Here is a 27966-nt window from a genome sequence, read left to right on the forward strand (position 1 = left end):
GTCCCCAGCATTGCTCATATCCCTCACCAGCCGTACATCAAAAACCCAAATTACCAATCAGAGGCAACTGAGTTACAGCAATGCCTGAGGGGGCTGAGCCCCAAAATGAGATAGCAGCCCTTGGAAAGTGGGGGAGGAGACCCCACTATCTTTTGCAGCCACATAAGAGAGTGGACATTTGCAAACTAGGAAGACAGTTCCTACCAGACAAACTCTGCTGACTTTATGAACTTGCACTACCAGCCATGAGAGATTTATTCATTCATTCATTCATTCATTCATTCATTCATTCATTTGTCACAGTGGCTTGAACAGAGCCAGTCATACCAGAACTCAGCGCACAGGGAGGCTCTCTCATGTCATCTTTCCAATCTGCCATCTTTCGTTGCCATTAACTGTGAACTCTGATTCCTGCTGGTGGGTTCAAAGCCATGCGGCATGGGGGGTCTGGGAAGGAAATCTGCCAACCCCCTGTGATATGGAGATCTCCCTCTCTACATGGTGGTGGGCAGGTAAGTAGGGCTGCCTGCTGGCCCTCTTCCCCAACTTTGGCCTAAATTAGCTCAGTATTTATGTGGACATCTGCTTTGCTCAACTTTGGGAGGCTACTTTCTTGGTACCTGTTCACAGAGGAAGTTTGTTCTTAGGGGAACAGGAAACCATTGCATGTGTGCGAACATATGCTGGTTTCTCTTTACTGGAGTTACAGAATCCTATAACCACCCTTCTAGGTTGGTCCCATCAGCTCCCCTCCCCCATTCTATTTACGTCCTACAGATGGCAGAATGGAGTACCAGACAAGATGGTCTCTTTGAAGGTTAAGTGCACCTAACCAATGAACGGACTGAGCTTTTGGGTTGAGGCAACTCTGATTTCCAAACCCTTTTCCTGAACCTTGCTAATTTCCTTCTCATATTGAATCCGACCACTCACCAGAGCAGCCTTGCTGCCGCCCTCATTTCCCAATGGCCACTATAAGGGAGTCCAAACACTGGCAGAAAAGGGCTAGATGAGGGTCTGAGTTGTAATGACACCTTGTGAGTGAGCATTCTCTGCAAACTTCTCATCTCTGTGTCCCCCCTTTTCACTGTGTGCCAAAAGCCAACAGTAATCTCTCCCTGTGACATAAGGACCAGAGAACCATCCTAGCTTTCAACAGGACATACATGTGTCTGCCTCCTTCCTGCCCTCAGTCACCAGCTGCAGCTTTGAGCGCCCCTCGTGGAGGTATGCAGTATGGGCCTGCCACGCAGCCATCAACCGGCACACAGGAGAGCCTTGTGCACTGCGCTCCTTTGAATGGCTTGCAGGAACGGACTCCTCACCAAAAGTCACAAACCAAATTGTTCCGGAAGCATCCTTTTTTATGCCTTGAAGGAAGAAAGAAAGGAAGTCGATATGGTTTCCTAATGCCCAGAAGAACTGTGTGAATAAAAGAAGAATCTTTCAAGTTTGGCTCGGGTAGTCCCTGGTGGGGGCAGCCAAAACTCCTTGAAACAGAACGGGCACATAGGAAAGCACACTTACGGCCGACGTAACAACGATACATCTCACCACATGTCAGAGCTAGGGGAGGCAACAAATTAGAGTCTTCCTAAGCGATACTGGATTTGCTTTGTTAATCCAAGGGGAAAAGAAAAGGAACGTCAGGCTTTGCAGTCTCGGCATGTGCGTGCATTGCTCTCCCGTGCACGACTTAGGCAATAGGGGTCCTCTTAAAAAAAGACAAGCTACACTTTATTCTCATCAAAACGGCCCAAAGAATGCACACCCTGCAACAAGTTCCCACCCCTCACACTGCACGCAGGAAGACAAGTCTGCAACACTGGGCTCCTCTGATGCCTCTCCTCTCTGGTTTGTGGATAAGAGCTGCAGGTTAAAAATAGAATTTATTGCGGAAGATCAATTGTTTCCAAATGGACCATGAGAACTGGCAGTGCCCATGGGCCACCCTGGCTCCCTTCTTATGACTCAGTCAGAACCCCATGGTTAGTAACGAGCCTTTGGATGAAGTGTATCAGTGGACTTTAATTTGGCAGTGACCTGAAGTTAATTAAAAATATATGCTCACTAGCCGTGTGGTGTGGAGCAGTTGCAAAATATAAAATGTCTAAAAATTGACATCACAAATGCACACATCCTGCCGTCCCTCCTACACTCTGGCACACACTGAGGAATCAGGATAAAGGATCCTGATCTTGGGTGACATTTCCCTAAATGCCATTAAGACCCCCACCCCCATGCCATGGGTGGTGCCTTAGAGAATGTCAAACTCAGAGGTAGGTCCACTTTAGAAAAGATGGTGAGCCTCTGGGCATCTTTGAGTTCTGCTTGTGGAGTGGCACATACACACACACACACACACACACACACACACACACACACAGATTTAAGAGCTGGGGCAGGGCAATCTGGATTCAGTTCAAGGCCACCACGTTATTGTTGGAAAGAGACAGCTAATTAAGAAAAGGCACGCTGGGTAGAGACGAGACCATTGATTTAAACCAAATCTCTTTTCCCATCTTTCCTAGGGAAACTGCCCAGACCTGGTGTAAATTGGAAATACCACTGTCTCACAAGGGGAGGGGGTGTTCTCAATGACATGTTTGGTCAAATAGAGGAGGCAAGTCATGCCCATCGCTCCCATTTCTGGGCCCAACAGATTGGGGATATAATGTCTGATGTATGCTGAGGGCACTCCAGGCCATAATGAAGAGATGAAGAGATGGGACCCAGAGCTAGGGCCTGGAGCTGAGAGCTGTCCGGGGCCTCTGGTGCTGAACTCAGGGGCCCAGAATTCCCCGCGGCGAAGCGGCAATGCTTCTCTGTCCTCAGAACTCCAGATCAAGAAAACCTCAATTATACAGAACTCCAGATGGACGGGGGTGCTGGGGAGTGGGGTAAGCGCTCCATGCTGTGGTCAGCTCAGGCAGGCTCCAAGCTTTGTTTTGTAAGTTACCACAGGAGGAAACAAGAGTCCCACCTTGCCAAGAGAATGAGAGGTTAAGTGATCCAACCCCAATAGCTGACATCGTGGGCTCTCCTGGTGTCTTTAGCTCACCCCCATAGCTCTGGTGGCGGGGGGTGGGGTCAGCTTTGGGTGAGTTATTTGCCTCCCTCTTCTCTTCACCTCAGCATCTCACTGTAACTTCCTGGGACCCTAGCAGGGTGGAGCAAAGGTGTGACTCCAGACAGGTGAAGGAACCGACAATCTCGACAATCTCCACAAATTCAGACCCCCTTCCCTTCCTAAGCAGCAAGCACGTGGGTTTCACCAGCACCCTCTCTTCATTCCTAATATCGATGAGGCTATAGAGGGATAAAGGGGGCCAAGCCCCTGGGGTTCTAATATCTCTCTTCTCACCAAGTTCTGGGAGCCTTGAGCTCCCCTCCATCCGAAGAAGCCACACCCAAGTCCAATTTCCTGACACCTGGCTGGGACCTATCCAGGAGACAGCCCCTCCGGATAGTCCGAGACAGCGTGGGATGGTGGGATGGGAGGGAGTCTGGTTCTGGAGACACGCAGTCAGCTGTCCGCTTCCTATACCTATCCTCTTCCACAGAGCCTGGCAGAATAACCTGGCAGCCAGCCCCGGGTGCAGTTGCAGAGAGCTTCCAGAATCTGAAGGTTTGGAGAGGACCCCACTCCCAAGAGCTTCTCCCGGAAGCTTCTCCAGACTGCAAAAGGGAGCCCAGAGACCGACGAAGGACCCGCAGCCTAAGGCGGGAGTCCTTCAGATGCGTCCCCGCCTCCGCGCTCCGGCAGGGACGAGGTGCCCAGCCCGGAATCCGGGCGATCCCGCGGGTGGCGCGTGTGTTCCCAGACCAGTCGAGACCCCCGACCGCTCGGGTCAGCCGCAACAACTTTACCCTCTTTGGGCCGGGACCCTCGGGGTGCTTACCTTCCGCCTGAGCTGCCGCGGGGCTCCCCAGAAGGAAGGCGACAAGGAGCAGTGAGATCCTGTCGGGTCCCGCGGCTTGTGGCCGTGCCACGGGCATCGTAGCTACGGAGCTGGGGTCGGCGCAGAGAGATCCGTGTGGTCGGTCCAGGCAGAGGGATCCGTGCAGCGGAGTCTAGGCAGAAGGATTCGAGCAGTCGGAATCAGGCAGTGCTATCCAGGGAGAGAGAGAGAGATGGACAGAAGGCTCCAAGCAGCCGGATCCTAGACCGAGGTCCAGACAGACAGAGGGATTGGTGCAGCGGGGTTCAGGCAAAGGGATCCAGGCAGAGGGATCTGGGCAGTAGGATCAGGGCAGCGGCTCCTGGCGGACGCGCAGCTCGCCGTGGCTCTGGCCGAGCTGCACCGGGCGCGGGCGACGGACGAGTGAGGAGGAGCCGCGGGCGGCGAGCGAGCGGAGGGCGGGGGCTGGTGCCCGAGCGAGAGAGGGAGCAGGAGAGAGAGAGAGAGAGTGAGCGAACCAGCGAGCGAGCGAGGGAAGTGAGCGCGAGGAGGCGGCCGAGGGCCGTTCCGGGGGCAGCCTGGCCCTCAGGCCCTGAGAAGTTAGTGATATCGCCCGGTCCCGGGTGGGCTCAGGGTCCCTACTCTCTTTGCGGATGCTGGGATGACGGTCAGACGAGGCGGAAGAGCGCCCGATGTGTCCTTGTGAACCCAGTCGGCGAACAGCCTGGCCTGTATCCCCACTGTACAGCCCTCTCTGGCCCCTGAGGGCCCCTCCCGCATCCACCCTTCCCTCCGCTCCCTTTCCCTCCCCTAGCTACCAAATGCATTGGTGCTTCCACAGAGAGTCCCAGTGACCTAGGAAGCCACACCGACTACATCCAGGGACATTGTTGGACCAATGCACAGGACCACAGGATCCTCTGTCTGATACCAAGTGGTTCTTCACCCTGGAAACGCCCAGCCACAGACTCCTGGGTCCATGTTATGATTTCAGCTACATTAGCACTCTCAACAGCGCTCTGCAGATCCGCCAGGCTTCCAGAGCTGAAGCCCCGTTTCCCTCCCCCGCCAGTGGAAGCTTTGGGTCCAAGCCCATCCTCTGGCCCCCTCTGTCCAGTTGAGATTCTCTAGCAGCGTGTCTTTCTTCCACAAACAGAGGAGATGGGGCGCAGTGGGTGAGGAAGACAAGAAGCCACTTATAGCCAGGCATTGGCCAAGGGCCAACTGGAAGATACCTCACACCAAGGGAGACAGCTCTCCTTGTTCTGCTGAGTCTCACAGGCCCAGCTGGCTTCCCAGGCCCCTCACCCCAAGTTAGAAGCCCTTCCCTCCCCCACCCCACCTTGCCACTCTGCTCAAGCAGGGAGCAGATGGAAAGAAGGTTGTAGCAATTGGGGGGGGGGGATGTCTTTAGCAGAGTGGAGAGACTGGGAATCTCTGAAAACAACTTGGGGGAGGGGAACATTGGAGGTGGGAGGAGAGCAGCGAAGGAGGACTATTCTGCTCCTGGTTCCAAATGCCCCTCTCACTCATTCACTCTTGGGATGCTCTTTGCTTGAAGCTCAGATTGTCAGGTGATGGAGAGATCCCCAGTTCATATGGGGTCTCAGGAAGTGGGGATTTGAGAAGGACATGCAGAAGACCTGGTTCCTCCTCTAGGGGGCTAGCAGCAGGCAGTCCAGTAACCCCTGAAGAATAGAAGCATAAAGCAGGAATACAGAAACAAGGAGGGGAGACACAAGTGCGGGCTTCCTCCTTGGAGACAAGGGTAGGAAGGCTTGTAAGCACCCATGGCTCACCGGACTCTGGTGTGGTCTCTCTTTCAATGTCATAATGATCGGCAGTGATAGAAGTGATCGATATCTCCCCTGGATGCCCTCAGAGTGTCAACCTCACCAAAGCCACTCAGCCAGGAAGTGATAGGATGGATGAATTCAAGACCAGGCCTGAGTTGAAAATCAAACTCCCGTCCCCAAACATGATCCTTCCCCTCAACCAAGATGGCTACCTTGGGGTGAGACTTGGTGGCTCCTCCTGGCTGTTGGCGGCCTCCCCACTTCCAGCACACTGCTGGAAGTCCATCACTGCAGTCATAGATTAGTAAGGGTAGGTGTTGAGAGCATCGGGCAGATGAGTCACCAGAAAGAGCCAGCTGGGGTCAGAGCTGGAACAAAAGTACATGGTTGGGGGAAGATCTTCCCTATTACCAGACCCATTTTAAAGAAGAGCAAACTGAGGTGTGGGGAGGCAATGCGACATGTTCAACACCATGCACAGTCTGGTTCTGCCCAGGTTTGTGCTCTGTCTACTGCCAGATTATACTTGGTCTTGGCTTGAGGTCAGAGTGGACTCCCTGTGTCCACTGTGAGTTGAATAAAGAAGCTCAGGTTCTGTTCCTGAAGTTGGGGTGAGCCTGTGGGTCTGTTCTCTTTACATGCTGCTGTGGGAGTGACCACCTTTGTGTTGTGCAGTTAAATATCAGCCACTGCAGTCAAAGGCTGGAACCTAGCCTCACCTCTGTCTTTGCAGAAGGCCAAGAATAAGTGGCTTGTGTTCTCTGGGTTCTAGTTTACTCTTCCAGAGGGGTAGGAATAAAGTTAATGCCCGACATGTGGAGTGACTGAAAATGAGCAACAGTGTCCTTAAGGAGTGACAGGATGCACTGTGCCTGCTTACAAGGTAAGGGAGAGGACCTCAGGGGTAGGTCAAGTCAAAGCTTAGTCTGGGGATTGGCCTCAGTCTGAGCAGTTGTTACCAACTGTGCCCAGGACCTACCCTAATGCACGGTCGACCCCAGGTGCTTTTGGTCACAACAGCAAGCAGACAGGAAGTTGGAGCTTCTGATCACTTCTTTGACTTTCTGAGAGTCTTTCTGTGAGCCACCAGCCTCTCTGGAGTTGATCTCTCACTCTATCTATTCACCATCCATCCATCCACCCATCCACCAACCTATACATTCATCCACCCACCTATACATTCATCTGCCCATCCACCCATCCATCAATTCTTCCATCCATCCATCCATCCATCCATCCACCCATCCATCCATCCATCCTTCCATCCATCCACCCATGTATCCACCCATCTACCCACCCATCCATCCATCCACCCACCCACCCATCATTTATCCATCCATGCATCCGTCTACCCATCCATCCATCTACCCACCCATCTATCTATCCATCCATCCATCCACCCATACATCCATATATCCATATATATACAGCCACCCTTCATCCACCAACCCATCCATCTGGTCATAACCATCCACTCACTCACTCATTCTATCCAACCCATGCACACATCCACCCATTGGCACACCCATGCACAAATCCATCCATCCTCCATCTGCCCACTCACTAGCCATTCATCTCACCAATTCACACACTCAGCTGTACATCCATGCCCCCATCTGTTCCTTGTTCCTCCCGCTCATCAATGTCTCCAGCTGTCTATCTCTCCATCCCTCTCTTCTAACCATCCATTCACAATGTATCACCTTCCATCTATCATTTACCTTCTCTCTTCACAGTATGAAGGTATGTCACGTGTTGTCCAGTCCAACCATCATAATCTACCCACAAGCCTCTCCTCCCTCCCTTCCCTCTGCCCCATCATTTCTTCCATCTGTCCCCTTATTTATCCATTTCTCCTTCTGTCCATCTGGCCATCTATCTATCTACTCAACATCCCATTTTCTTTGTGCTCAATGGATGGTCTTGGATGTCAAACTCATGAACACAGTGGATATCATCTCTTGCATTCTAGGGTCATCTAGTGATGTCTGCCAACCCAAAAGTCCATGACTTTTCCAGTTGACCAACACTCTGTGCCAGGGAATCAGTTTCACAGAGTGTCCAGAAGTCTGGGCTTTGGAACGTTAGTCTGCAATTTGAATATGTTCCTACTAATGACTGTGTGTCCTTCAACAAGGCCAACGAGGTGTTATGTTCAGACCAAGCATCGTGTGCCTCTGTCAGGAGCATCTGAGTACCTAAAGACTTTATCACAGGACACTGGAAAAGAAAATATCTGCTGTCTTGAAGAGAGAGGAACCAATATAAAAGAAGACATCACTAGCAAGAAGGGTTCAACTTAAAAATGCCGGTAGAAGGTAGAAGGTATCCCAGGAGATGGACACCCCACACTCCCCTGTATCTTTAAAGTGAAGATGGAACTTCCGGAATCTTCTTAGCTGGTCTTCATCACAGAGCACAGCTTCTGCAGCCCCTAGTGGGAAGCCTGGGCCCACACTACACTCTGACTGGAAGCCGGCAAGGACACAGTGAAGTGTGAAGTGAGTTAGCCTGTCCCACCAGGACACCCATGTCACCTGCAGGGAACAATCCTCCCCCTTTGGCTCCTTTGGAGATGTGCTGTCTCTTAAAAAAAAAAAATACCTGTGCTAGAAGACAGGGCCTTTCCTTTCTGACTGAAAGTTGACATAACACAAAGCCAGCCTGCTGACTGATCTGCATTCTCCAGAGGCCAGGGAGGACAGGAAATGGCCGCCCAACCAGAGCACGGAGAAAGCTCAAAGATGGCAGACAAAAAACATCCGAGTAACCACCCAGATCTACAAACCCAGAGGGGAGACTCTCCTCATGAAGGGTTATGTGCCCAGCCTCAAAAGGCAGAAAAAAAATTAATGACTTTGTATTTATGTAGTCTGATGTTGCAAACCATAAACACACACATTTTCCAGTCCCCTAAAAACAGCCTTTGTCGGCAGGAGTGTGCTTATCCTAAGCCTGTGTGGCTGAGGACCTGCGTGTGACTGTGCATTTGGGCCCGGTGGGTTCATTTGGAGCAAGACACTCTTAGATTTGAGCCAGAACTCCATCCTGGGATGCAGTCTGTGAGCCTCAGTTTCTCCATCTTCAGACATCATCAGTGACCAGAATGTCACTGTCAGGGGAAGGCAGGTTACTCCAGGAAGCTGAGCATGCAGCCTGACTTAGCAGGCTCTCAGCAGGTGTGAATGCTGTCCCTTCTGGAGTTTCTGAAGAGCACTGGGCAGTGAGGCACACAAATGGTCAGAGAGCCGCTCAGGTGGGGTTCACAAAGTGAATTTGTCAGCATCTAGACCCAGGCACAGGTCTGGCTAAGGCCGAGGGCACAGAGAAGTTAACGCTCCCAAGCCTTCCAGATGCGCGGCCAGTCAGATCCGTTTTCTGGGTGACTGGCTTTCTGCAGAATTAACACCGACAGCCTGCTCTGTTCAATTCCAGGAACATAGCAGAGCTCTCTGCCTCCTTCTCAAATCTTAGCACTCTCTTCAGTGTGGGATATGGAAGGGGCCAGGCTGGGTCAGCCTCCTGATAATCAATATTCTAGCCTTGTTCCCAGCCAAAACCCGGCCTCAGTACCCAGGGGGACAGGAGAGGAGGGACAGAGGGCAGGAACATCTGTAGAACTTCTAAGGCCTACAAGGAAAAGCCACATGTCCAAGCTTACTAAGTCTATGTGGGTCCATTTTCCAACACTGTCTCAGAGGGCTTTGACCTTGGCATAGTCTAACGTTCAAGAGCCTAAGGGATTGTGAACCCTGAAAGTCTGGCTCCTGAGCTCAATCTAGATGTACCTCACCCTCTCTGATTTGGATTGCATCCATTTGAAATCACCTTCCAGTTCTGAAGGTCAATGATTCTACACTGTTAGATTCATACCCAGGGGCTGCCAGATTCTACTGGACCCACCCTGGTGAGAGAGAAAGCTGACATATGTGGGCAGTTCAACATCTGACGTCCACCGAGTCCTCACCACCACCTGAAGAAGTCATACTATTGCATACTAAGCCAAACTCCTACCCAGCCCACAGAACCCTCTTCATGTGATGCATTCTCACCACTTAAGATAGGGTCTCACTCTCTATCCCTGGCTGGCTTTGAACCCAGAGTTTTCCTCCCTATTTCTGAGCGCTGGAGAGGAGGACTGTGCTACCTCGCTTCTCTTTGTTCAGCTCTGTCTGTGCCTCTTTCTGAAGTTTCTGACCTGAGACCTGTTGGAACTTTCCCTCTAGTTCCACTCCAGAGAGCTCTCTTGGTTTCTGAAATCTTTCTTAGCTTAGGAAACTGTCCCCACACCTTCTGTGTTTACTTAGGAGCTTACATGTGTGTTATTGATGTTGTGCAGACCTGGGCTCGGCAAACAAAAGGACCTTTTGCAACACGAAGCTCCAGCAGGTTTTCAATAAAGCCTGGTTAAAATTTGAATGACTCCCCAAGTAGATCTTCACGTAGCACCAGGTAAACAGAGGTTCAGCAGGGAGATGTAATTGTACCAGCACTGCCATTTCTTCCATCACCAGCTTGGAAGGTGCAGGGCTTGGATTTGCACTCAGGGCTGCTTGGCCTGAGGCTGGGGCCTCTAACCATCTGGCCACCCGGCTTCCCAAGCCCACTAGTTGGTGACCGCTGTCGGCAGTAAGGGTCTACACAAGAGGAGACTCCAAGCTGGAGGCATGATCTGAGTGCCAAGGCCCACACGTGTCGGTGAGCACTTCAAGACATCTCAAGAGAGAGACACGTTGGCGGCAGTGCCCTGAAAGCCTGCTGCTGTCAGCCCCGCGTGGCCATTGCCGATTATTAAAATAATGGTATGGCTTTGTGTTCAGTCGCTTGATGTGAGCTTTGTTTGTTTCTTCTGCTGTTGCCATGACAGCGGGGCGGTCTGGAAAACTTCAGGTTTCTGCTCGATGGGAGGAAATGGATGCAAAATTGCTCAGGATGGGAAAGGGAGTTTTTGATTGTCAAACAAAGGCTCTCCCTCCTATGTGTGTCCCAAGCCCGCAGTTCAATAGCAGCCATGCCCTGATGCCTCATGGGTAGGATAAACGCTGCCCCTAACCTCCTCTAACCTACAGCTTTCATGGCTCCCCAGTATCCTACACTATCAGGACTGCAGACCTTAGCATTGCTGTCAGTGTCTCTGGCTCCCTGCTTTACCCACAGACCTGTCTCCCTGGAGCCCCTCTCTGGGGGAGCTGCCCTCTCTGGGTGCTTCCTTCCTCACACATCCCCTCCCCTCCCCCATATCTGCTCTCCTCCTCCTTGCCCATCCTGTCAGTTAGTAGCTTCCTTTTCTCTGACATCCACAGCCCCTTTGTACTGGCTATTTTTGTGTCAACTTGACACAGCTGGAGTTATCACAGAGAAAGGAGCTTCAGTTGAGGAAATGCCTCCATGAGATCCAACTGTAAGGCATTTTCTCAATTAGTGATCAAGGGGGAAAGGCCCCTTGTGGGTGGGACCATCCCTGGGCTGGTAGTCTTGGGTTCTATAAGGGAGTAGGCTGAGCAAGCCAGGGGAGGCAAGCCAGTAAAGAACATCCCTCCATGGCCTCTGCATCAGCTCCTGCTCCCTGACCTGTCTGAGTTCCAGTCCTGACTTCCTTTGGTGATGAACAGCAGCATGGAAGTGTAAGCTGAATAAACCCTTTCCTCCCCAACTTGCTTCTTGGTCATGATGTTTGTGCAGGAATAGAAACCCTGACTAAGACACCCTTCAAACATACTTTAGTACTTGTGGGACCCTGAACCCCAAGGTTCTCCAGTGGGGCAGGATTGGAGCCTTGTTCAGTGTCCAGCACAGTCTAACACAGTTGGAGATGAGGTTTAGGATCCTCCTGGGACACCAAATTGTTCAGATGTCACAGCCCCTGCCCATCCTTTGACTCACCTCTAGGTACTGTGAGCCTCGTGGAACCAGCACTGATTTCCTGTTGTTTGTCAGGCGCTGACGGGAGATGCCAGTTTGTGATCGAGGTGTGCTGCTGACTGCAGCCATAGCTGGTTGAATATGGGGGTGTAGAACTCAGGATATGGACTATGTAGAGAACCAACAAACATTGGTTGAACCAAATTAGAAAACAAAATAAAAGCAAAGAGAAGTTCTGGGAGATGATTGAGGGCATCTGGGTGTACCTTATCCTTCCAGAATAAATGTCAGGATGGAAACAAATCTCGGACAGTCCTTTTCCCATGCCTGGCTCCCAGCCAAGGTCACCTTCTCGTGCTCTGGGAACTTAATATGCATTCTGGCCTCTGAGACACTGGGCTAGAGGCTCTCTTCCCAAGCTAGAGCCCACAGATGAATGCCCAGGACCTCATTTGGAACTACATTTACCCAGAGTCTATGGGTCCCAACTACAGTGTACCAAGGTCCCCATTTTTACAGACATGGCATACTTAATAGCCACCGAGAGCTCAGTCTATGACTGTACTTGCCAACAACTTAGTTGAGCCATCTGCCCACTTTATGGACAGAGGAGGAAGATTCCTGTACTTGCTGGTTTGTGTCCACTTGACACAAGCTAGAATCATCAGAGAGGCAGAGCTTCAGTTGAGAAAATGCCTCCATGAGATCCAGCTGTAAGGCATTTTCTTAATTAGTGATTGATGTGGGAGGGCTCAGCCCATTGTGGGTGGAGCCATCCCTGGGCTTGTGGTCCTGGATTCTATAGGAAAACAAACTGAGAAAGGCAGGGGAAGCAAGCCAGTAAGCAGCACTCCTCCATGACCTATGCCTCAGCTCCTGCCTTTGGTTCCTGTCCTGACTTTGTCTCTAATGGGGAACTGTAAGCTGAATGAACCCTTTCCTCCCCAACCTTCTTTTTGGTCATGGTGTTTCATATTGCAGCAACAGAAACCCTGACTAAGACATGAAGTCATTGGTGGACAAATCCAGAGCTTGCATCCAGTGAGTGGAGTTTTATGTTTTTCTTTTTAAAATGGTGTGTGTATGTGTGTGTGCGTGCACATGTATGTGTATGCACATGTGTGTGCATGTGTGTGTACATGCCTTTACTTAGTGTGAGGGTGTGTGCACAAGAATACAGTGCAGTCAGAGGTCAATAGAGGGCACCGAATCCCCTAGAGCTAGAGTTACGGTGGTTGTGAGTCATCTGATGTAGGTTGCTGGAATTGAACTTGGTTCATATTCTTACTTGCTGATCCCCACATCACCAAGGAGTAGTTCTTAATACAAAGCTAAGACACGAACACAAAGTACAAGCAGGTGTAGGTTGGGGGTCAGGGGAAGCAGTAGATGCTGGTGGCACTGGCTGTGTCTACTTGAGTGGGCACTCTGCTCCATGAGAGAGCCACATAGCTATTCTGTGGGTTGCTTCTGCTTTCCGTGTTCCTTCATTTTGGCCACCTGTGGCCTCTCAACTGTGAGGGGCCAGTCTTGGGCTGCGTAAGGAAGGGTGAGTCCCATGTCCAATCTCTAGACCCAGAAGTCCTGGTAGGTCTGGTTTAGAAGCAGTACACTCAGAACAAGACAGGAACCAAACCTGTGGACTTGACCATGAAGACCAGTTGCTGTGATCAGCCTGACCAGGTAAGGCTGCAGTAGCTGAAGGACTTCAGGACTTAGTGGCTTCATGCAGAAGGGCTTTGGTGGCCACTCACTGGAGCCTTTAAAGTTTTGGTGCTCCCCAAAGTTGTATCCCTTTGGCTACCCAAGGACCTAGGTCACCTGCACGCTGTGGCTGTGTGACAATCCTGGTCATATTTCATTTCCTTTCATACTAGGAGTCGAGGGACAGACTGACAGAATGGCCGTACACGTAAAGGGCTTATCAGATTGACTTACATGGTACAGCTCTGTAACCCAACAACTGCCTGTGTGTTGGGCTCTCTGGGAAGTGGTACCCAGGGCCTGGAGGTCTCAGAGCCCTAGCCTGGTGTCAGCAGGCTGGGAGCTTTCTGGAGGGTTGTTGGTCTTCAGTCCACATCAGAGGCTGAAGAGGTTGGGTTCTGATGGTGGAGACAGCCAGAAGGGAAGAACAAGCACAAAGTGAGTTTTCCCTGGTCCTGGGGGAGGTTCCTCCTCAGTTAATCCTAGGAAACATCTTCACAGAAGCCCTTCCCCTCAGGCTCCGCCCCGCCAAGGCCAGATCCAATCACATTGGTTTTCTCCGGATCCAATCACATTGACAAACAAGCTACACACTCACAGCGGCCCTGTGGGGTGCCATGCTTTGCTCTTCTGGTCAGAAGCTTGTTACATGACTTCATTCTCACCACAAAGGAGGATGGGAAACTCACCAGAGCACAGGGGCACAGGCTGGATAGGAACAGTCCCCAGAAAAAAAGATCAGGACTGCGGTGTGGTGGAAATGCTGCAAGCTACTGCCCACTGAGATGACCAGCAACTCGAGGCATGCTGTCACCATCTCTCAAGGCACAGGGCAGGATATTTGATGATGAGCCTAACCCCATCCCAAGTGCAATTCCAATCTTCCCGCACACTCAGAACCTGAAGGTCACGTCTGTTTTGCAAATGTGGGCAGCGATCAGAGAACCTAAGCTACAAGCCAATGTGTGTGGCCCAAGGCGGGGGCTTCCGGGATCCCAAATCCTGGTGTTCCCATGATACTGTGGAGTTCTTCAGAGCCACAGCAGCCACCACAGTAGGGGTCCGTTTTTCCAGGTGAAGTTAAAGATGTAGGGTCGGTGACAGCGATGAAGATGATAGCACTTCTCAAGCAGGAGGGAGTGGGAGGCACACATTACAGGTTGAGTACCCTCCATCTCCAAAGCCAGACTCTGAAGTGCTCCAAGATCCAAAACTCTGTTGAACACCAACAGTCAGGCCCAAGTGGAAAAATTCCACATCTGACCTCGATGGGTCACAGTCGAAATGCTAGAACGCACCGCAGCGAGAATATTTGCTAGAGCGATTGTGGTCGTCTGCGTGAGGAAAAGCGTACATGAAAAAGGAGCAAGTGTTAGATTTAGTCTTGGGTTCAAAGTAATGTATTATGAGTATGTGAATATCCTAATTCCTGAGGCACCGTGTCCCAAGCCTTTCAGGCACTGGGCTTACATATGTTCCATGTGAACCCTTTGCTGAAGGAAAGGTTTCTGCTGGGCCTCTGCCACAGCTATGGGAGACGAGGTTCTGTTACACTAAATCAAAACTATTATTATTATTGTTGTTGTTGTTACTGTGTGTACAGGAATATGTTCATGTGTGTGGGTACCTATTATTTTGTGTTATTATTACTATTATTAGTGTGTGTGGGTATGTGTGTATGTGTAGGAATATGTTCATGTGTGTGGGCTCACTAATTATTAGTGTGTTATTACTATTATTATTATTACTAGTGTGTTATTATTGTATGTGTGTATGCAGGAATATGTTCATGTGTGTGGGTACCTATTATTATTAGTGCATGTTACTACTACTATTATGATTACTGTGTTGTTATTATTATTACCGTATGTGGGGGGGGGCATGAAAACGTTCGTGTGTGGGTATCTATTATTAGTAGTGTTATTATTATCATTTGTGTGTGTGTGTGTCTGTCTGTCTGTCTGTGTGTGCTCAGGAATATGTTCATGTGTGTGGGTACCTATGGAGGCTAAGGAGAGCTGAAGGTGTTGTGCCTGGGCACTGTTCACTCTTTTTTTTTTTTTTTTTTTTTTGGTTTTCCGAGACAGGTTTTCTCTGTGTAGCTCTGGCTGTCCTGGAACTCACTCTGTAGACCAGGCTGGCCTACTCAGAAATCTCAGAAATCTGCCTGCCTTTGCCTCCCAAGTGCTGGGATTAAAGGCGTGCACCACCACTGCCTGGCCACTGTTCACTCTTATTTTGAAACAAGGTCTCTCACGAGTCTGGAACTTGCCAACTAGGCTAGGCTTGATCCATCTCTCCAGCCCCAAATAAAACTCTTCAGCCACAGAGATAGTGAACCACAGTGAGGCCAGGCCCATGAGGCTCTTGGGATTCACAGTGACACCACCATGCCGTGGTGTACTGCCAATCACTGGTGGAGCATCCTGTTTCCCTTTGAACCAACCACTTCTCCTTACGCACTTCTTTGACAGTTTCAAAGCATTTCAAAACAGTTATCCAGAGGGAGGCTGGCACAGTCTGGCCCTCGCAGGGTCCAGGAAAGTACGACCGGCCCTGTTGCCTGTGACAATATACCTTCCCACCTCGCTGTCCCTGACAGGGGACAGCTGCTAATGAGTTCCATTGGCTAGGGCTTGTTTTAATTGAACTAGACATATCTAACTTTACTGTGGCCTTCTGATTAACAGAGGAACAGAATCAATAAGCATACCGAAAAATTTGGGCGTGTTATACGGCTAATTCAAATTTTATGTTATAATCGTGCTTTAATGTGGCTTCTAATTAGGATAATTAAGCTGCCTGTGACTGTGCTCACTGGGACAGAAGCTGCTGCTCTGCCAGGATGACTTGCTGAAGGCTTTTTATCAGATTTCAGATGCTGTTTTTGTTATTTGGTTGGGATGTTTCAAGGGTGGGAGCCGTAGAGTGTGGATGAAAGTTCCAGAACTCTGGGTCTTCCCAGAGAAGCCTCGGGTCTTATGTCAGAGCTGACCAAGAGGGCCTCTCTGTGCCCCTGAGCCCCTGGCAGATGTTTAGTGAGCACCACATGCTAGGTGCTGTGATGGGAACTGGGAGCAGGAGTTAGCCAGTGGATATGGGAAACTTGTCTATGGGAAACTCCAGGCATGGTGAGGAACAAGTGTCCAAGTCAGAGGAGGCACATGGTGGGAGCTGGGTGTCTCTGGCCAAGGTGACAGCATTGGTCTATGTTGGAGATGAAAGGAGGCAGATGTTTTGGATTCCGCAGAGGGACCCAGTGGCCTGGAACTGAGCCTGACAGAGCTCTGACCGTGGAGGTCACAGAAGATATTCACGATGCTCAACACCTCCAGGCTAGTCTTCAAGTTGCTGTAACTCATCTCTCCCTCTCCCTCCTTCCCTTCCTCTTCCTCCCTCCTTTCCCTCCCTTCCATTCTCCCTTCTCCCCTCCATCCTTCCCCTCCCTCCTTTCCCTCCTCCCCTTCTTCCTTCCCTTCACTCCCTTCTTCCCTTCCTCCTCTTCCTCCATCATTCCCTCCTCCCCTTCCTCCCTCCCTCCCCTCTCTCCTTCCTTTCCCTCCCTTCTCCCCACTTTCCAAATACAAACTGGTGAACTACGTGCTCACTGTACAGATCACAAGTATCTCACCATGGACTCTGCCCTGGTGTTTCTGTCACTGACATTTTCAAAACACATCCTGGTACTCATGTCCCTGGGTACTCATGTCCCTGGGTACTCGTGCCCCTTGGAGCTCTGTCTGCCCGTGGAGTATGACCACTCCCACAGGGCCTTATGATCTTGGCATACAGTGTTGCAGCTCCCTGGCTCTGTGTGTTAACATTCAGTCACAAACTCATTCCACAGTCAACCTCTCATGGGGTCCTGGGCAGGCGACCTTTAAGCAAGGACTGGGATGCAGGGGTGAAATGGAGAAGTGAGCCTGAGAAGAGAGAGCAGCCATAGAGCATTCCCCTTATAGTGTCTGGGGCCCCACACTCCTGAGCTACACAAGCAGAACCCTGAAATACAGTAGCCTCAAGATCATCCCCAGTAGACGAGAGATCGGGGCATCTTCATGTGTAGTTCCGGCTCCTCTCAGTTCCTAATCCCTAACTGCTGGGCGTCATGAGCTAACTTACCAGACATCTGGAGAACCCTCAGACATCAGGGCTTCAGGTGTGGACAGCCAGATGTCACCCACGGAGGACACAGGGCAGGTGTGAGCTGCAGTGTTCACCTACACAGCTGCCTTCCATGTGTCTGTGCACACAGCACCTGAAGCCCTCCTTGTGGCCTGCACCTTCCCAGGGAGTGGTCACTTTCACCTCTGTGACCTCACCTTGCCCTCTATCACTCACCTGTAACCCTGCATTTTGTGTCAGCTCATCACACTCATGTTGGGCTGTGTGACATGAAGGCGTGAAGGTTTCAAGCCCATTGTCAGTTTCTTGCAAAAGCAGGCTGGCTCTCCAGGGACAGGAAGCAAGCTGGACAGATTGCATCTCCTACACTGGAGACTAAGACAGGGCCATGCAGCTCCTGAGGGTGACCACAGGGCAGGCTGCCCATGGCTGCCCTGGCTTTTACCTAAGGTTGTGGGGAGTTTATGCAGCAGCTACACAGGCAGCCAGCGGGGGGTCGGGGGGTCAGGGGGTAGGGGCACTGGTACCAGCTATGTCCTTCCTTCCTGGAGGGAATGTACTGGGAGGCATATCGATCCTGTAGATCCTGGGGTTAGCCCTGACGGTGAGCTGGTGATTTTTATTGGGATGCTCGCTGAAGCAGAGGAGCTCTTGGGCACACATGGCTGTAGCTTACTCTCTTTTATGGGTGGGGAAACTGAGGCTCAAAGAAGAGTCCCAAGTGGGAGACCAGGATCCAAGACCTCTGCTTGGGAAGAACAGCCTCTCTGTGTTGGAATAGGTAAGATGTCCAAAGAGATCCCAGGACTCGGGCACTGCAGGGCGCTGCTGCTATCGATGGCTATGAATAGGTAATAAACTCTGTGACCCAAGTTCACCCAGTAATTACAGGTGAGGTTCAAAGTGTAAATAGAATCCTCATTAATAAGAAGCAAAGTTCTCTGCTTCACAAATGACCAGAAGAGGCATCGGCTAGAACATCGTTTTAGAGTTTTATTTATTTATTCATTTAAATTTCAGGAAAATAAACATGTCAAAGTCTTTATAAATAGATAGAGGAAGAGAAATCAAAGACAGACCTGCTTCTCCAAATATATATGTGTACATGAGCATCGTTTTACACACACACACACACAGAGGAATGTGTATGTACAACTGTCATGGTGTTCATGAACACACAGTAATATATATGCACAGCTATCACAGTATGCATAAGCACACACATGCACAAACACAGAATAATGTATATATATCCAGCTGTCATGGTGTGCATGAGCATTGTTTTACACACACGCACACAGAAGAGTAATGTATATGCACAGCTATCATAGTATGCATGAGCACACACTTGTACACACACAGAGTTTTATATATATATATATATATATATATATATACACACATATATATATACACACACATATATATATATATATAACTGGGCGTGTTATACAGCTAATTCAAATTTTATGTATATGTTTATATACATATGTACAAATTTTATGTATATGTTTATGTATATTTATATATATGTATGTATGTCATGGTGTTCATGAGCACTCTCACACAGACACACACAAACATATGTGCATAGCTGTCACAGTGTGCATGAGCTTTCACACACACACACACACACACACGAGTCTATCTTCTGCTGTGCACACAGAGTAGGAGAGTGTGTGTGGACCCGGGACCCATCCTTGCATGGTCATCTGTAGTAGTGAGAACCAAAGAACAGAAGGTGAGGCTAGACACGCCACGCTGATCAGATACAGGCACGTTACAAGCTCTGCCTGTCATTGCAGAGGTGTGAAAATCTGAAGCTCCACAGAGGGGGTGGAGGGGGGCTTAAAAAGAGCAAGAGAGAATGAGAAACGAGTTCTATGTAATCATGTGTTTTTCTTTTGCATACTACTCCCCCCCCCCCAGCACACACAAATATGAAGAAAATACATCGAAAAGGCTGGAAGTGCTACTGAGTGTCTCGGGTTTTACTGCTGTGAACAGACAACACGATGAAGGCAATTCTTATAAAGACAACATTTCATTAGGGCTGGCTTACAGGTTCAGAGGTTCAGTCCAGTATCATCAAGGTGGGAGCATGGCAGCATCCAGGCAGGCATGGCGCAGGAGGACCTGAGAGTTCTACATCTTTATCTGCTAGCAGAAGACTGGCTTCTAGGCAGTTAGGGTGTAGAGGGTCTTAAGGCCATGCCCACAGTGACACACCTACTCCAACAGGGCCACATCTACTCCAACAAAGCCACACCTATTCTAACAGGGCCATACCTTTTCCAACAAAGCTGTACCTATTCTAACAGGGCCATACCTTTTCCAACAAAGCCGTACCTCCTCCAACACGACCACACCTCTTAATAGTGCCACTCCCTGGGTCAAGCATATACAAACCATGACAGTGAGCAAGGGACTTGTCTTCAGATTCTGAAAGCCATCTCTCTTCCCTGACCCCCATCTTCTCCCTCCTCTTCCTCTTTCTCTTGGGAATTGACCTAGGGTCTCACCCTACCACAGAACTGTCTGGAGGTTTCTTTAGCTGGGATTTCCTGGAGACAGGGCAGACTTGGGCAACCACCATCAGTGCTGACAGGAGGGAGCCCTGAACATCTGCAGCACAGAGTGGGAATATGACTGCACTGCACACAGTCCCGCAGCTCCTGCACCCACTTCTACCAAGCCCCTTGGAAATCCCAGTTAGAATTTACTTTCTGTCTCAAGGCCACGGCTTGGTGCGGTCTCCAGACTGCCTACACCCGATGAGCGGGACCTTGGGACCCTTTCTGAAACCCAGTTTGTATTCTAAGGGTAACAGATACTTCTTGACAGCAGCCTGCCCACCTCGTGTGTGCGCGTGCCTATGTGTGTGTGTATATTTGCACATGTGCACAAGTATGTGTGTGTGTGTGTGCATGTGTGTGAGCATGTGCCTGTGTGCCTGTATGAATGAGCATGTGTGTATAGGTGTGTGTGCGTGTGTTTGTGAGCATGTGTTTGCATGTGTGTGTGTATGTGTGCGTGCATACATATGTATGTGTGTGCATGTGCATATGTGTGTACATGTGCATATGCGTGTGCATGTGCATATGCGTGTGCATGTGTGTGCATGTGTGTGCATGTGTGTGCATACATGTGTTTGTGTGTGCATGTGCATGTGCATGTGTATGTCTTGTAGTTTTAGCGTTTTAGCGCCATCTAGTAGAAGATTGTCCCCTCACCATTGATCTGCCTTGGTGATTTCCTTGCAGATCAGTGATGTTGCAGGTCACTGAAGACTCTTACTAATCCTCACTCTGTTTTATTCCAGTGATGCATGCTGTTGAGGCCACAGCACTCACAGGGTCCCAAGTGGTTCCATCTAGAATACAAAAACATGCTTGACCCTCCCCTCTTTCCTGTAAATTATACAAATCTCAATAGCAAAGAGTGATGAGGTCTCTGCTGGGGACAGAGGACCCAGGGCTTGATGGTTGAGCCCCAGAGAGTGTTTCTAACTAGCATGTTGGTGTCAACAGCCCCACGCTTCCTTTGTGTCTGTGGCCGTGTGCACATCCACAGCTTCTCTACTCTGATTTGGTGGTCAGGAGTTTTATTCCTCTTGCTGATTTTCCCCCAAAACCAGGTTTATTTCTATTGGTTCTGTTTCATTTTGTGTGTGTGTGTGTGTGTCGTCATCTTCTTGTTCTTCCTCTTCTTGTTCTTTTTCCTCATCTTCTTTCTCTTTTTTTCTTCTTCTTCGTCCTTTTTCCTCTTCTTTCTCTTCTTCTTCTTGTTCTTCTTCCTCTTCTTTCTCCTCTTCCTATCCTCCATCCCTCCCTCTTCCTTTCTTTTCTTTCTTTCTCTCCCTTCCTTCCTCCCTTCCTTCCTTATCTCCTTTCTCCAACTGACCTTGGCTTTAATTTGATCCCCAATGCCTCTGGCTGTAAACGTGCAAACCAGGCTCACGGCCTGAGTAGCTCCTTCCTCTCTAAGGCAGCAGGACCCCAGAAACCTCCAAGGTCTTCCAGTGCAACCTCAGTTTCCAAACAGAAATGTCCTCCATGTCGGCTCCTGCTTTTTTTCTTTTTTTTAAATCTCACTGCACTGTGTTTAGAGATCATGCTTTGCAGTAGTAAATCGTTTTCTATTTACTGAGACTCATTCGATGGCCCAGAAAATGATCACTATCGGTAAAATATTCTGAGCGTGCTTGAGAAATGAGCATTCTGCTGGTGTTGGGCCTGCCATTCCATAAATGTCAATTAGGCCCATTTGGCTGATTGTGTTTTTCAGCTCTCAATACGCATATTGATTTCTTGTCTGCTGGTCTATTAATGATCGGGCCGGGGGGACTGGAATCCTGGGCTGGGGTTGTGGGCTTGTCTGTGTTTGATTTAGTCCTATGGGTTGTTGGCTCACACGTTGTGAAGTTTTGTGATAGATATATACATATTTACAATTCTAACGTCTTCTCGATGAATTTAGCCCGTTATCACCGTGGAAAGACCCTCATTACTCCAGGGAGTGTTCTCCAGTCTGAAGAGAACATAGTTAAGATGCCGGGCATTCCTCCAAACCCACAGGGATGAATTTATTGAAAGCATGTAGATTGGTGAAGGGGGTAGGTACATTTTGGATGAGGTTGGTGATGCTGGCAATGATGGTGATGATTGTGATGATGGTGATGATGGTGGTGATGGTGATGATGGTGGTGATGGTGGTGATGGTGATTGTTGTTGTGTTTTATAAAAAGATAAGGGGAGAAGAAATAGTGTCCAGTCAGGTGTGGGGGAAGAGGGGGCCTCTGGGGGCCCATGTTGAAGCATACACTTCCTTCTGAAGGACCAGACACACGATGGGATAGTATAGAACAGAGTTTATTCAGGGAATGGGGAGGGGAGTTGAGAGTATAGTGGGCAGAGAGAGAGAGAGAGAGAGAGAGAGAGAGAGAGAGAGAGAGAGAGAGAGGAGAGAGTAAGTAGAGGAGTAGAGGCCAGCCATGAGCACATGGAGATGGTGGGGGAAGGGAATAGGGAAAGATGGGGGGGCAAGGAAACAGAGCAGGAGCAAGAAAGAGAGGAGGGGGCTCGCACCCCCTTTTATAGTCAGGCACACCTGGCTGTTGCCAGGTAACTGTGGGGCGGAGCCTAGACAAAATGCTAACATTCGTGATGCGGGACATAACTGACACCGGTGAACTGTCCCTGTTTTCCTTGAACTGCTAAGCCTGTGCCAGCTGCTGACATAGAAACGCAGACACCAGACTGCTGAATCTGGAATGTCCCATGTGTCTTGTGTTTGAACACCGGGTCTCCAGAGAATGGTGCTGTTTGAGGAGACTGCAGCACCTTTGGGACAACCAGATTACAGACGTGGACTCCCAGAACCAAATTTGAAGGTTGTAGTAACCTGTGCTCTGGGATATTTGCTGGTGCCCGAGATGTGAGTACTGCCTTTCATTCTTCCGTTGCTGTAGCTGGAGAACCCCAACCACAAACTCTGGGCATGAGCACCAGCACCCTCTTATTGAAGCCTTTCTCTGGCTTGAAAAAAGGAAGGATTTCCCCTGTCCAGTGTCCACTAACTCCACCCCCACATTCTTCATTCCCAGCAGTCTGAGGTGAGGGCTCCTGCTTTGTCAAGCCCACTGACTGACAGCTACTGTTAGACCTGCAGAAAGGTCTTCAATGGGACATTTCCATTCATTTCAGATGTGGGGCTGAGACATGGAGGTGAGGGGCTACAGAGGCTAAACTGGAGTTCACAGAACCTGAGCAAGCCTGTTGAACTGCGGAGCTCGCCTGCTGAGCTGTGTAGCTACACCATTTTCTCCCCAGAATTAAGCTCAGGCCAAGGCCATGACATACTGGATCTCAGATTCATTCCCTTTCTCTCCACATCCTGGTGGGGAATGACCAGGCCTCCAGAGTTCTTGAGAAATTAGCCACTGCACAGCCCTGCCTCTATAGAAGTTGCATAGAGGACAGCACATGGCTTCTCGGGGTGGGGGGAGGGGCAGGGGAGAGTCAGAGCCCTGCATGCTTATTCCTGGATTGGTATTCAGACCTGTGTCCCTGGCTTCTACTTAATGCAACCCTAGTATATTGCAAGTTAGGCTTGTCTGTGTCTGTGGCTAAGCTATTGTTGCACCGAATCCCCTCTGTGGATTGTTGAAGGAAAAAAAAGGGAAGAAAACCCCATAATTGTGTATTCCTGTTCATCAATGGCCACATTCTCTGAGAACAACCTGACCCAACCCTTGAAGCCACCCCCTCCCTCAAAGTCCCCTGCGGTGTGTGTGGGGTGGTTAGAGAGTGGAGGCTCTGCTTTCCAAAGAGCCACCTGCCTGCGATCCCAGGCTGGGCTCTTGATCAGGTTCTTTCCAGTCTTTGGGGAACATGAGAAGAATAATGTTGAGAGCGTCCTCAGGAAGGCACATTTATTCATTGTAAAGAGCGTTCCCAGATCCCGCCATCCTAATTCCCAGCTGCCTTTATGCCCTTCAAGAAGCCGCTGCTCAGAAATTTATAAAATGTCCTATCTGGCAAAACAGAAACCAGAACATGCTCAGTGTGTCAGTCAGCCTGTCTGTCAGCCTGTCTGTCAGCCTGTCTGTCTGCCTGTCTCTGTCTCTGTCTGTCAGTCTGCTTGTCAGTCTGTCTCTCCATCCATCCACCGGTCACTCAGTCTGTCAGTATGTCTGTCTCCCTGCCTGCTTGTCAGTCTGTCTGCCTGTCTGTCCATCCATTGGTCAGTCTGTCTGCCTGCCGGTCAATCTGTCTATCAATCTGTCAGTCAGCCTGGCTGGCTGGTTGCCTGCCTGTCTGTTTGTCTCTCTGTTTGCTTGCCTGCTTGCCTTCCTGTCTGTCAATCAATCTTGTCTGTCTCCCTACCTGTCTTTCAGTTAGTCTGACTGGCTGGCTGCCACTCTGGCTGTCAATCAATTAGCAATTTCTCTCTCTCCTCATTCCTCCCTCCCTCTCTCTCACTTTTACATATACCCATACTTGTACATACATACATCACACATGTATATGTCATATATACATACATCACAGTATCACACTACAGATCCTACATATATCATACACACATGTATACATTTTAAACTAACAATGATGTTGAGGTAGCCATGAGTCATTGACCCAGAATCAAGGACATGTGGAAGAGGGAGTATCACGCTCTCAAATGCCACAGGATCTGCTCTCTGGTTAGTGCCACTCTCTGCTGATTTGGTGCCATTTCGTCCTGGGTAACATTGATAATGGTAAGAGCTGCAGCAATGGAGATACACCCATGGGATATGTATGCCAAACACGCTCAACTCCTCCCCTGCCAACTGCATTTGACCTCCGCAATCCCATGGGAGCTATGACTATTGCCACGGATTGTGCCCAGGGCTGAGGGCAAAAAGGCAACTCGTTTGCTGCCGATAACCGTCTGGGCTTCGGGACGAGATGAGAGAAGCAGTGATGAAAGCCTGGGCTGTGGTACCACAACACTGTCACGTTGGCCTCACTTGTGAGCCTCTGAGCTTCTTCATCAGGAAAATGAGATCAAAAGTAGCTGGTGAGGTGGCTCTGTGGTTAAGAACACAAACACACACACACACACACACACACACACACACACGATGTGACCTGAATCCAATTCCCAGCACTCATGTGGTGGCCCACAACTTTTTAACTCCAGTTCCAGGGGATCCAACACCCTCTTGTGACCTCCAAGGGCACCAGGCACACAGATATACATGTAGACAAAAACACCCATACGTAATTCCCCTTTTAACTTGGAAAAAATAAACCCTAGTTGGCAGAGTTTTCCTAGAGTCACACAGGGGATCATGGGTTCGAGGCCAGCCTGAGTGACTTGGCAAGAGTCAAGCAAGCAAGCAAACAAACAGAGTTTGGGCTGTGGGTGGGGGATAAGGTAACCTGGAAAACTGTGTTGTCTGGCTCAGCCACAGTGTCTGCCTGACAGGCACAAAGTTTTATTTTATTTTACAGGCAAAGCCTCTAGCTTTCTCACAGAGAGGAAGTCAGCTGAGGAGTCTGAAGGGTCTGGATTGAATCCTGGTTGCTGCTTTCTTGGCTGTGAAACCCTAGAGAGGCTGTTCTCTTTCTCCCTGTGTGTCTACTTACAGTTACTGTTGACTGTATGTGTATGTACATGTATGTGTGAGTATGTGAGTGTATTGTGAGTACATGTATGCATGTGTGCCTATGTGAATGTGTACTGTGTGAGTGTGAACAGTGCTCTAGTTCCCTCCTTGCTGACACTCCCCTCTGACTGCCATGTCTAAATTTTGTGTCTCTGGTTCACCCCTCCTGAACAGGCTGTTCACAGCCATGTGTGACTCAGATACCCCGCCCTAGGCCTGGTAGAACTATTTCCCTCTAGTCCTGAGGTACCAGCCAAGTCGCTGTGCCAACCTCAACCAAGGGAGGCCTGACCGGCTGCAGAGGAGCCTTCATGAACACAGAGTCCAACTCCATTTCCTTTAGCACAGGGATCTCTGCCCGCCTGGGCCAGGTGCCAGGCCCAGAGTGCAGCTGGCAAGAGAGCTGCCATGGCTGCACCTGCTCCTTGTGCCCACAGTGTGCAGCCATGCATGGAGGCTTCTGCTGCCAGAGCCTGGCGCGGTCCACTCTGAAGCCCATTGTGTGAATGGGCAGATTGAACCTTGGGTTGATAAGACCACCTACGAATGTTGCCAGCATCTGAGGCTGGACTCTTGGGTCTCTTTTATATCTTCCCTTTGATGCCCCAGGCTTTCCCTTGCTTTTAGCAACTAATATATCATTAGGCCAAACTAAAGTATCACTAGGCACAACTACAGTATCACTAGGCACAACTAAAATGTGAGCTTGGGAGATGGTTCAATCATAAGGTTCTTGGGCAAGCATGAGGACCCAAGTTCAACCCCCCAGAACTACTGTAAAAAAAGATGGGTGTGGCAGAGTGCACTAATAACTTCAGAGCTGGGTAGGTGAAGACAGGAGGATCCCTGGGGGCTCCCTGGCCAGCCAGTCTAGCCTAATTGGGGGGCTCCAGACCAGTAAGAATCCATGTCTCAACAAAATAAGGTGGATCTGGGTTGCTGTGCTCTCCTTTAATCCCAGCACCCAGAAAGCAGAGATGACAGGATCTCTGTGGGGTTGAGGCCAGTCTGGGATACAAAGTAAGACTTGTATCACTCACCAAACACCCAAACAAAAAACACTATATGGCACCTGGGGAGTAGATTAGATGGTACCTGAGGTTGTATTCTGACCTCTCTCTCTCTCTCTCTCTCTCTCTCTCTCTCTCTCTCTCTCTCTCTCTCTCTCTCACACACACACACACACACACACACACACACATACACACACGCACACACTCATACACTCACATATAGACACATATACATATAGACACACATGCACAATACACATGGATATATGCACATATACATACACATGCACTCACACATGCACACTTTCACACACACTCATATACATATTCACACTCACACAGTACACATTCACATATGCACACATGCATACATGTACTCACAATACACTCACATACTCACACATACATGTACATACACATACATATACATGCACATACATGTACACACACTCACATATACATACACACTCATACACACATATGCACAATACACATGCACACAATGCATTCACACATACACAAACATGTACTCACACATAATACACGCAGTCACATACATGTATGCTCACACATGCATTCACATATACATAAACATATACATACTCACACAGATATACACAGTCATACATACACATATATACATGTACATACATGCATTCACTTACACATATGAACACACATTTATAATATATTCACACACATGCACACTCATACACACATACACACATATACAAATACACATACATTGACATATACACAACACATGCACATACACAATACACACCTATACATACACATACATATACACACATTCACTTACACACACTCACACATACACACACATTCACAGTACACTCACACACATACACACGCAGAAACAAGGAGAGACCTCAACTACATACAGCTCTAAGAGCCACCTGCTTCATCTAGAGCACTAAGTGTGTGGGACCAGGAGGTTGGGGTTTCAGACTGCAACATGGGACTGCGTTGGTGGTGTCCCTGTCTCCCCTTTGGGATCTGCCAATGGAAGAATGCCAAAACCACTCTTCTAGCAGCCCCAGCACTAGACTCAGCAGCCTCAGCCAATAGGCCAGTCATTCCTTTAAAATAAGCTTGACTTGACAGAGGATGCTCTTTCCCACCTGCAGATAGAGGTATTGATCTTGCTGAACCAATGTAGTGGGCTCATCTTGGGTTCTGCATGGCATGATCTTGGATCACTCAATGCCAGGGACACACTGAGAAGTGGGTCACCAGGCATCCTCACTGTGTGTGAGCATCACAGAGTGCGCATACACAAAGGAAGCCAGCTGTGAGGTCATGGGTGCCCAGGTCTTTTAGATCATGATAGCACAAGCAATCTGTGGTTGACTGAAATATCTCGGGAACACAGGGATGGAAGGACTTGG

The 27966-nt window shown here is 49.5% G+C and overlaps 1 protein-coding gene and 1 long non-coding RNA gene across 4 annotated transcripts in view; both read right to left on the minus strand.

Moving 5' to 3' along the window:
• The window catches only part of Sez6l (seizure related 6 homolog like), a 162930-nt gene extending 158627 nt beyond the window's left edge, over positions 1-4303 (minus strand). For all 3 annotated transcript variants that reach the window (XM_021162294.3, XM_021162293.2, XM_029477897.2), the window contains exon 1: positions 3903-4303. In XM_021162294.3, coding sequence (XP_021017953.3) covers positions 3903-3999 — 97 coding nt within the window. In that variant the 5' untranslated portion in view covers positions 4000-4303. The remainder of the gene's footprint in view (positions 1-3902) is intronic.
• Positions 4304-10444: 6141 nt separating this feature from the next.
• LOC110293831 (uncharacterized) lies at positions 10445-17473 on the minus strand. The gene is made up of 3 exons (XR_002377863.1): positions 17387-17473; positions 11582-11728; positions 10445-10592 (listed from the first exon to the last, which is right to left on the minus strand). It is a non-coding gene; the product is annotated as an uncharacterized LOC110293831 (long non-coding RNA).
• Between the last annotated feature and the right edge of the window lie 10493 nt (positions 17474-27966).

The sequence above is a fragment of the Mus caroli genome, unplaced genomic scaffold (genome assembly GCF_978045245.1).
Source record: "Mus caroli unplaced genomic scaffold, Mus_caroli_1 scaffold_4, whole genome shotgun sequence".
NCBI lineage: Eukaryota > Metazoa > Chordata > Mammalia > Rodentia > Muridae > Mus > Mus caroli.